Source organism: Suncus etruscus, chromosome 1 (genome assembly GCF_024139225.1).
Source record: "Suncus etruscus isolate mSunEtr1 chromosome 1, mSunEtr1.pri.cur, whole genome shotgun sequence".
Taxonomy (NCBI): domain Eukaryota; kingdom Metazoa; phylum Chordata; class Mammalia; order Eulipotyphla; family Soricidae; genus Suncus; species Suncus etruscus.
The window spans coordinates 42,311,740-42,322,549 of NC_064848.1; the positions used below are offsets into that span (position 1 = coordinate 42,311,740).

At 45.0% G+C, this 10,810-nt stretch overlaps 1 protein-coding gene across 3 annotated transcripts in view; it reads right to left on the reverse strand.

Annotated features, from left to right (window-relative positions):
• Positions 1 to 9,157, reverse strand: part of PSIP1 (PC4 and SRSF1 interacting protein 1) — a 58,352-nt gene extending 49,195 nt beyond the window's left edge. For 2 of the 3 annotated variants that reach the window (XM_049769368.1, XM_049769369.1), the window contains exons 1-2: positions 8,919 to 9,155; positions 5,885 to 5,961 (exon numbers count right to left, since the gene is read on the reverse strand). In XM_049769368.1, the coding sequence (XP_049625325.1) occupies positions 5,885 to 5,961; positions 8,919 to 8,990 (149 nt within the window). In that variant the 5' untranslated portion in view covers positions 8,991 to 9,155. Of the gene's footprint in view, positions 1 to 5,884; positions 5,962 to 8,918 lie in introns of all 3 variants that reach the window. The other variant, XM_049769367.1, reaches the window with a different exon arrangement.
• Positions 9,158 to 10,810: the final 1,653 nt, after the last annotated feature.

The window sequence follows — 10,810 nt, forward strand, 5'->3', positions numbered from 1 at the left end:
GATGGGGATGGGGTTTGCTTTAGTCACAGAGATAGGAAATTCTCAGTTTCAATGTTTGCATAAGGTACCAATACAGCAAGTTCAATGTCCAGCACACTCCACTGACTCCCATTCCTGAGTGCCATTCCTGCAGCTCTGCAGTTTGGGACTCTCTATGCCATGATAAAGTGCTCCATCTCCAGCACACCTTAATCAAGATACAAAAGTCAGTGAGCCCAACTGTGTGACTCCTGTCATTCAGGAAAAAAAATAACCAAGGGAGGGAAGGAGAAAAATAATCAGATATTGCAAAAGTGAAGCAAGCATTAAAAGGAATCTCTGAGATAAGATATATATCTTTACAAGATATCTTTACAAATCCTAAAGTCTAACAAACTTCCCCAACAAAAGAAAAACAAAGGTAAGGTATTAGGCAGTGGTATGAGCAGGTTGGAGAGATAAGTACAGGTTAGGTTCCTCCACACCCTTATCAACATTGGTAGATAAACTGGATTTTGCTAGTAGTATTAAAGAAATCACCATGGTTTCAGGACAGGAAAATATCTAATTGGCATATAAAGATTACTTTGACTATATAAAAGCAGGAAAAACCTAAAACCAAATAGAGTAAGTATACTGGATAATTGAGGCATAGTTTAGTTGCAGAGAAAGGAAAGATTGGATACATCAAAATGCACTTTAAGGATCAGAGATATAGAGTGGGTAATGCACTTGGCCTTGCACTCCGTGGACCCATTCAATCTCTAAAGCAGGGGTGGCGAACACACGGCAGAGCCGCATGCAGCTCCCGGCCAAAATAAATGCGGCTCTTTGCCTCTTCTCATTCTTTTGTATACTGTGGCTCTTTGCCAAGTTTGGATTTTGTTCTGCTGCTTCTGAGGAGGGACCTCTGAGGAGAGATCGAGCACGCAGTCCCGCCCCAGGCTGCGTCCTCCCGTCTCCCATCCCTCGGAAACAACTGCACGGGCCAGCGAGCGGGGTTACCCGTGTGTCACATGTTGGGTCACATCTGGCCATTAGTTCTTAGTGTGGAGGACGCAGCACACCCTCACCATCACTGCAGGATTTTTACCTTCCCTCAAAATGGCAAAATGCACTATGTGTTTAATATATTATTGTTAAATCATATGCTTTTGTGTGAGCGTTTGTCTGTTTGGGCAGGTCACTGCATAGTGTGGCTCTCTGACTCTCACAGTTTAAAATTTTGGCTTTTTGTGTCGAACTTGTTCTCCACCCCTGCTCTAACAGCACATAGTACCCTGAGCCCCGCTAGGACTAATCCCTAAGAACAGAGGTAGGAATAAGACCAAGGCACAGCCAGATGTTAGCCTCCCCCGCCCCAAAAAAAAAGGCATTTTAAGAGAGTCAATACTAATATGATTAGACATAGGGAAGAGAACTAAGTAATTAGGGAGAGAACACCAATATTTCTAGCTCCAGTAAACAACACGAAGACCCTGTCACTCTTATTTTAAGTATCTAGTCTAGATTGAGGGTCCAAAGGAATAGAGCAGTGGCTAAGAATGCCTGCAATGCCAGCAAATGATGATATGCTCAAATCTCCAGTGTCCTCCAAGTAGCAAGGAAAATCTTGGCAGTTCTACTGTCTCTAATCCCTGAGCAATTGTGCTGCATCCAGGACTTGCAAGCACAAAAGAGGTATGGCCTCAATGGGCACACAAATTTTAAAAAGTCGTTTGAATCCCACAGTAAGAAAGTCCAATTCCCATTGGTGATGGGAATGTTGCACTGGTGAGGGGTGGTGTTCTTCACATGACTGAAACCCAAACATAATCATGTATGTAATAAAGTTGTTTAAAGAAAAAAAAAATAAAGTCCAATTCCTGGGGCCGGAGAGATAGCACAGCGGTGTTTGCCTTGCAAGCAGCAGATCCAGGATCCAAGGTGGTTGGTTCAAATCCCGGTGTCCCACATGGTCCCCCGTGCCTGCCAGGAGCTATTTCTGAGCAGATAGCAAGGAGTAACCCCTGAGCACTGCCGGGTGTGGCCCAAAAGCAAAAAAAACAAAAAAACAAAAAACAAAAAACATAAAGTCCAATTCCTGATCATCACATATGTCTGCACCACAATGGCATCTCAATAAGCATCATAACCAGGGGCTGTAGAGGTGGCGCAGAGCAGTAAGACATCTGCCTTGTCGGCACTAGCCTAGGAAGGACTACATTTCGATCCCCCAGCGTCCCATATGGTTCACCAAGTCAGGAGCAGATTTCTGAGCACATAGCCAGGAGTAACCCGAGCGTCACCAGGTGTGGCCCAAAAAAAAACAAAAATAAATAAATAAATAACCAGGGGCCAGAGAGATAGTATGGAGGAAAGGCATTTGCCTTGCATGCAGAAAGTTGGTGGTTCGAATCCTGGCATTCCCATATGGTCTCTAGAGCCTGTCAGGAGCGTAGAGCGGGTATGACCCAAAAACCAAAAAAAAAAAAAAAATCATAACCAAAACCTGAATAACTTAAAAGAGTTCAACTCCTGGCAAGAATGAAAAAGCACTTCAACTGAAGGAATACAATCCTGAATGAACACCACAGCCTGATATGCATCCCTGAACAATCCCATAGCCAGGTATGTGAGCAACCCCCAGTCATTACAACATCTACTTCAAAACAAATGAAAGGTGGGGAAGAGATTTTTAACTTTTTTTTTTTGGGGGGGGGGGCACACCTGATGACACTCAGGGGTTACTCCTGGCAGTGCACTCAGATCACTCCTGGCTTGGGGACCATATGTGATGCTGGGGATCGAATCGTGGTCAGTCCTAGGTTAGCGCACGCAAGGCAGAAACGCCTTACCACTTGCGCCACAGCTCTGGCCCGAGATTATTAACTCTTGAAAAAGAAAAACCTTTAGTGCCAGACAAGAGAGACAATACTGAAATAAGGCACTTCCCTTAAACACAGCTAACCCAGGCACAACATATGATACTGCCAGGTGTGGCTTAAAAACAAACAGAAAAGCTAACAATGAGGGCCAGAGGTAGCACTGTGGTAAGGCTTTTTGCTTTGCATGTGGCTGACCCAGGACGGATGCAGGTTCAATCCTTGACATCCCATATGGTCCCCCTTACCTGCCTGGAGCAATTTCTGAGTGCAGAGCCAGAAGTAACCCAAGTGCCACCAGGTGTAACCCCCCCTTCCAAAATAAAATAAAATAAAATATTTAATAACCAGTTCAAACGTTTAAAAGAACCACTGTCCCAACTTGATGGGGAAAAGCAAATTATCAACAGAAATAGTTTTTAAGGTTTTTTTGTTTGTTTTGGTTTTGTTTTGAGCCACAACAGAGATGTCCAGGGCTTATTCTTGGCAGACCCAAAAGACAAGATGAGTTGCTGGGGATTAAACACAGGTCAGCAGTGTGCAAAGCAAGCACCCTAACCACAATACTATCACTTCTGTCCAAGTTATCGTAAGTACAAAAAATGTCACCAAACTAATATATAGCTCCATTGCCTTTTCAAAGATGAAATATGGTGCCAGACAGCACACAAGAAAGAGATCAAACTCTGGGCCTCCAGAATAGCTTCAGGTATTCTATACTCCATTCCTAAAACTAAATTATTTAAGGAGTGGAGGCCTGAAGTCACATTTGGTGATGCTCAGTCAGAGGTTAATCCTGGCAATGTTTGAGATTATACGGGATGCTGGGGAATGAACCAGGCCCGCCATATGCAAAATAATTACCTGGAACTTCCAGCTCACTTCATGAAGCTCACCACAAAGAGTGGTGACTGCAGTTATAGAAATAGCTACACTGAGAACTACCATAACCATGTGAATGAATAAAGGAACTGGAAAGCCTGTCTACAGTACAGGTGGGGGTGGGGTGGGATGGAGGAAGATTTGGGACATTGGTGATGGGAATGTTGCACTGGTGAAGGGGGGTGTTCTTTACATGACTGAAACCTAATCATAATCATATTTGTAATCAAGATGTTTAAATAAAGAAAAAAAGGGAAAAAAAAAACAATGCCTTACCCACTGTACAGTCTATTGTGCACCTTAAAATTTAATTTTTATGTATAGAATATACCTAAACCTAACTCATACCCAAGATCAATTCAATTTAACACTCAAAACTTAATTTTCGTTTTTTGGGAGGGGATGTAGACTATAGGGGGAGTAGTGCTCAGGAGTTATTCCTGGCTCTACTGAGGAATTAATCCTGACAGGTTCAGGGAACCGTGTGGGATGTGGAATATCAAACCCAGATCAGCCACTTGCATGGCAAAAGCCCTAGCCACCGTGCTATCGATCCAGCCCCTAAATAAAGCTCTTTAAAGAAACTATGTCAAAGTTCATGTAATAGCAAAGCAACTACTTTATTCTATTTTTAGGAGGTGGGATTCCTTAAGGGATCGGATCCCCTATCCGGTGTCTGCCCTCCAGACCTTTGAATCACTTCCTGTACCCTAATTATAGTAAATAACTGTTTCTTCTGGTCCCAGGTAAACCAGTCTACTTTAACCAAACTAGTCTAAACTTCAAAATCACTGACTATATAGTACATATGAGACTAATTACAGATGTCCAGGGTATCATTTTCCAAGATTAATGTGACAGTCCCTACAGTCTTTGGTTTGGAGGGGGAGGGTATGTGGTGCTCAAGATTTACTCCTGGCTCTGCACTCAGGGATCACTCACTCTTGGCAATGCTTAGGGGACTCTGTGGTGTTGGGGATTGAACCCGGATTGGCCAAGTTCAAGGCCAATGACCTACCCACTATACTACCTCTCCAGCCCCAATCCCTCAAGTCTTTACACAACAAGAAATTCCAACATTAGGTTGCAAGGGCCAGAGATGTATTTTTTTTTGTCAGAGATGTACCTTAGTGATTAAGCACTATCTTGCAAGTTTGGGGGGCGGGGGGAGGGACAGACTGTTATATAGGAATGCTGTTACTAGGGTTCTTTTGAATAATGTGCTGTCCACATCTATTCTCTCTCCCCATATCCACCAGTGACAGCAAAGCAGGTACTTTGACTCTCTGAACCAGGGTATTGAGAATTTTTTCCTCACTTATCCTACAATATAGCATTTATAGGGGAACATCATAAATTCTAAATTAGGGGAACATACTGTCTTTATAAATAAATATCATGCAACACAGTAATAGTGAATGCTCTGGTAAAATTTATTTTTTTTCTTTTTTTTTTTGTTTTAGGGTCACACCCGGCGGTGCTCAGGGGTTACTCCTGGCTGTCTACTCAGAAATAGCTCCTGGCAGGCACGGGGGACCATATGGGACACCGGGATTCGAACCAACCACCTTTAGTCCGGGATCGGCTGCTTGCAAGGCAAACGCCTCTCTCCAGGCCCAAAATTTATTTTCTAAGAGCAATTTCCCAAAGTGGATAGAAATAAAGGGCTGGAGGTGGAGATTTTTTAACAATCTACCTGGGTAATAGTAGCCTCAGGTACAACTGGAAGGTGCTTTTCAGTTTACTTAAAAGAATGCAGATTTCCAGTTGAGTAATTTTTTTTCCTGAAGAGGGTGGCAGATCAGGTAGGTCAAGTAGAATTTGGGAACCTCTAGAAGATCATTACAAAGTATCCTTTTATAATTAAAGAAACTGCCCATTACATTGAAAGTTAAGGCTACTGTATCTATTTTTCTACCTTGGGGAGAGTGCTCAAGGGCTTGAGCACATTTAGGCCCCTGCACATGGCACTACCAGAAGTGGCCCAAAATAATAAACAAATGTAAGCTGTGAGTGGGGGAGACAAACACTTGACTTTTTCCAAAATTCAAGGGTGATTCTAAACTTTCCCAATATTTTACTAGTTCCCTTTTAATCATTGCTTCTCTCCCATTTTACATCCAGTGTTCTGGTTTTCCTTGAATGCTGAAATGACTTACGTCTCATGAGTTCCAAAAAAGAAAATGGGTAGTTTGTTTGTGGGTGGTTTTACAGCTCCATCAGGAACTTCATCTACCTGAAAGGAAGAGCAGAAAAATTAAAATATCTTAAATCATACAACAGCAGAATAACTTGAGAATAAGGAAAGCAAAAGAACATAATCTAAAGTTGACCTGTTTTGTAGATTCACAACAATCAAAATAAAACAAAACTCAGAAAAGCAAATATTTCTCGATTCTTTTGGTGACAAAAATTAGGCCTACACTAGCCAATTCCATTACCTACCTAATTTTCCACTGATGTTTCTTACGTCCCAAAATCTTACAAATCATTTTCCCTACTAAAGACCAGGGCATAACAAAGAGTAGAGTGGAGAGTGCAGTTAAAGAGAAGGATTTACTATGAAAGGGATATACATGGCACCCCTTCATTAACAGTAGTGTAAACCACAAGGACAAAAAAGGAGGGAAAGGAGGGAAAAATAGGGAGGGAAAGGGGGGAGAGTGAGAGTTGGAGGGGGGAGAGAAAGGGGAGGTAGAGAGAGTAAAATGCCTGACCCAAAGGTGGGGGGTGGGGGGATAGGGGTGAGAGGGAAACAACACTGGTGGTGGGAAATGCACACAGGTGAAGGTTATTGAATGATTGTAAGTCAATCATGAACAACTCTTCATCTGTGGGGGGAAATTTTTGTAGTATGAACAACCTTGTAACCGTGATGTTTAAATTTAAAAAAATTTTTTTTCACTTGAAATATAAAAAGCTTGGGGGCCAGAGAGATAGCATGGAAGTAGGGCATTTGCCTTGCATGCAGAAGGACGGTGGTTTGAATCCCGGCATCCCATATGGTCCCCCAAGCCCACCAGGAGCGATTTCTGAGTGTAGAGCCAGGAGTAACCCGAGCACTGCCAGGTGTGACCCAAAAACCAATATATATATAAAGCTTGTTAGTAAAACAGCAACTGAAACTGCATCATTCAAAATTGACAATCATATTAAAATAATTGTAGCAATGACTTCCAATAAAAAAAAGACCAGGAGATAGTGAACTGATTAGCAGCCTGAAGGTTTCCATCACCAATAGCATTAATTCAATACCTTATGGGAATTTAATTTTCCCACCTCAATGACTATGCCTGTTAATTCCACTTTTTGAGAAACAAATCACCACCAGGAACTCTGAAATATTTTGAGGCCATAAACAATTATTTTCTGTCACCCCATCTCATGTGCTTCTGCTAGCACATAACTTTGAAAGTCTGCAAATATCTAACACCTACTGTTTAATAAATGTCCACCACGTAAAAATATAATTGTTTTGGAGCCACACCAGACTGTGCTTTGGGCTTATTTCTGTTCTCACTTAGCATTCAGAATCACACCTAGAGGGGCTTAGGGGACGAGTGCAGTGCAGGGATCTAACCCAGATTGGCTATAGGCAACTCTACTTACTATTCTGGTTCTGCAGACCAGGGATCACTCCTGGTGGGGTTTAGGGATTGAACCCAGGTAAACCAGGGAAAATCTTAACTGCTACACTATGGAGGTGGAGGTGGTGATGGGGCTTCCCTACTCTCTTTTTAAATACTAAATTGCATTTTAAATACCTGATATTGTATACTAAGGAGCCTAGGAGATCTAAAGATATTCACTTTATGTCTACTGCCTTCAAAGAATCTGACATTCTATTTCAAAGTCAAACTGTAAGAAATTATTGTAAAAAAATAAAGAAATTATTGCAAAGGAAGTAAATTTTTGTTAGACGAGAGTTATGATTGTTCAAATACAATTCCACTGAAAAGGTAGACCAAATGAGGGGAAAGATTACAGTTCGGAAGGAAAACCTGTATACCCAAGTCTGTAAAGACAAGGAGTGGGGCAGAATCATGAATGAACATTTTATACTTGGAAGGCACTCAACAATTGATTCCATAATTCTCTAACCATTGAACATTTTCCCTCCCAGCAGACTTAAGATACATTCTTCAAAGAACAAATTAGTGGGAATTGTAATCTTGTAGTATCACTCATATTTTAGTTCTTGAGCTTACTTTTTTGCCATTTTGGGCCACACCCTTCTGGCAAGGGATGAGGTGATGTCAGAGATCAAATCAGGGTCTGCCATTATAAGGCAAGTGCCCTACCTGCTGTACTATATCCCTCTGTCATGAATCTCGTTTTGTATGTCCTATCACTGTCTTAGTACCTGAGTCTGGCCATAAACCTACAAAAGACTTCTTTTTTCTGAAAATTGTACTTAGGGATTTATGCACTTTTAATTTATGAATGTCACCAAAAATCCTGGGTCCTTCATCAAAGCTAATAACCAGGAATCCTGAATTCAGGGTCTACACCTTTTAGCTCTGGGAAACAAAGAAGTAAAGCAACTTTTTCAAGGTCATAAAGGAAAATTTCTCCAATAAGAATATAAAAATCAATTTCCTGGACAACCTCTGGCACAAACTCTTAAAATTTTCAAAAATATCTCGTACTAAAAAAAAAAAAAATCTTCTCATTGAGCAAACGAATCCAGAAGATCTCAAGTACAAAACATCCCCAAGCCCCTATAGTTCAATTCAATAGGTAGTCAGTCTCTCAAAAGCGTGTTATTTGCATACATTCTATTGATAGTTTGAATTTTACTGAAAATAACCATCAATGAAAGCTTCATGCATCTTTAAAAAATAAAAAGCCCAAACTTCATCATCATCATCATCATCATCTCCATCTTTCAATGGCATGGTCATATGCATCTAAATATTTCCTCTTCTGCAGACCTGTCAAAAGTCCTGGGGAGAACCAAGCAGAACCACCTGCATTACAAAGCCATGGGAGATTCGAATTGATCTTTCTCGCCCCTACGCCACCCCCCAAAAAGGAAAAAGATCAGATTACAGCTAAGACTCAGAAAGAAGGAACGCAAGGGGGGTGGGAGAAGAAAGGCCAGGAGCAAAAAAAAAAAAAAAATCTTTTTTTCAGAGGGAGGGAAGGTGGTGCAGCACTGAAGGCGAAAGGCTCCCCACAAAAATCACTTACTCGAGCTGGCCAATGAGGGTACCCTTTCATCTTGGCGAAGATGAGGTCTCCCGGTTTGAAATCGCGAGTCATATTTCGGGGGCGAGGCGGGGGGTCCGAAGCTCGGGGAGAAGGAGGAGGAGGAGGATGGGGAGATGGAGGTGGAGGCAGAAGAAGAGGAGAAGGAGAAGGAGAGGCTGCGAGGGGGCGGACCAGAACCGAGGCTCCCCGGCTGGGCTGGGCCGGGCTGTCGGAGGGGGAGGATGCCCGCTATGGGGGCGTCCCAATGCTCCTGCAACAGAAGAACACCGGGGCGGTTAAGGCGAAGACAGCGAAGGGAGGGGCTGGAGAGGCGAGGAGGGGACCCAAGGGGAGGAGGGCGGAGGGAGGGAAGGCCTGCTGAGGGGGAGACCTTCCTCCCTCCCTCTCCTCCCTCCATCTGCCCCCCCACTTGCACGCGGCCCCTCCTCGGGGCTTCTGCAGGGCCCGCGCCCCAAGACCTTTGCACCACCTGAAGCAGAGAGATGCTCTATCTAGCATGCTCAGCTCCCCTCCCCCGGACCCAAGAGAACGGGGGGGGGCTTTTTTCTGGGGGTGGGTGTTAGCCAGAAGGGAAAATAAAATTGTTTCCAAGACTGCAATGCAAAGGGGTGCGTCCCCTCCCTTCTTCACGCACACCCCACTGGTCTCCCCTTAAGCCGCTTCCCTCCTGCTGGGCCCCGCTCTGCTCCTGCTCCGGCTCCGGCTCCAGCCCCTGCTCCGAGGAGGCCCCGAGGGGGGGCGGGGCGCTCACCTGCCGGAGCGTCGGGGACTGAGACTCAGGCTGCGGTTGCGGCCCAGCCGCCGGTGCCCGCGATCGCGCCAGCCGCCGCCCGCGCCGCCGCAGCTGCCGCAGAGGCGTCTCAACGGCTCCCGGGTCGGATCGCAACCGCTGCCGCCGCCGCCGTCGCCGTCGCTACTGCTGCTGCGCTGCTCCCGCGCGGCTCCCGCTCGGCGCCCGCTAGCGCTGGGACGGGACCAAGTGCGCCTCCGCGGAGGAGGGGGATCGCGCAGCTTCAGCCTGCGGTGTGGCTCTCCGAAACTCAACTCAGACAGGCTAAGACTCCCTCCAGATGTGTGCAAAGAAAATTTGCGAATCCTGCTGAAGAGAAAAGCCAGGATGAAATAATTAAAAAAAATGGAAAAAAAGCAAACCAGCTTACTGACGCTCCGCCCTGCGGTGCACGGAATGGTTGCGCCCTGCCCGCCCCTGCTGGCTGCTCTGCGTGTGTGTATTTGTATGTGTACTGTATGTAAAAGGCGGGGAGGCAGGGAGGGAGGGGACGATTGTTGTGGACGGCGTTTAGGGGCCCTCGGCGGGGGTGTGTGTGTGTGTGTGTGTGTGTGTGTGTGTGTGTGTGTGTGTGTGTGTGTGTGTGTGTGTGTGTGTGTGTGTGTGTGTGCAGGGAGGGAGGGGACGATTGTTGTGGACGGCGTTTAGGGGCCCTCGGCGGGGGGGTGTGTGTGTGTGTGTGTGTGTGTGTGTGTGTGTGTGTGTGTGTGTGTGTGTGTGTGTGTGTGTGTGTGTGTGTGTGTGTGTGTGTGTGTGTGTGTGTGTGTGTGTGTGTGTGTGAAAGAAGAACCTGGCAACCTCAATGGCATGCTCTTCCATCGTTTCTCCTGGATGGGGAGGCGTTCGTGCTGTGCCCTTGCGCGGTTTGCACCAATCCCCAGAAAGAACTTGCAGAGAGAAACCCCTGAAATGAAACCGGAGCATGAGGCGGTTTGCAGGGTGTTGCAGCTCCCTAGGCCTCTTTCACCTCGCTCAATCAGCCCTGTGGTCTCCCTTTCTTTGAAACTGTAATCTGAGAAAGCCCCGTTTCATTTCTTTTCATTGAACAGTCCCAAGAACGCTTAAGAAAAATCCAACCCCC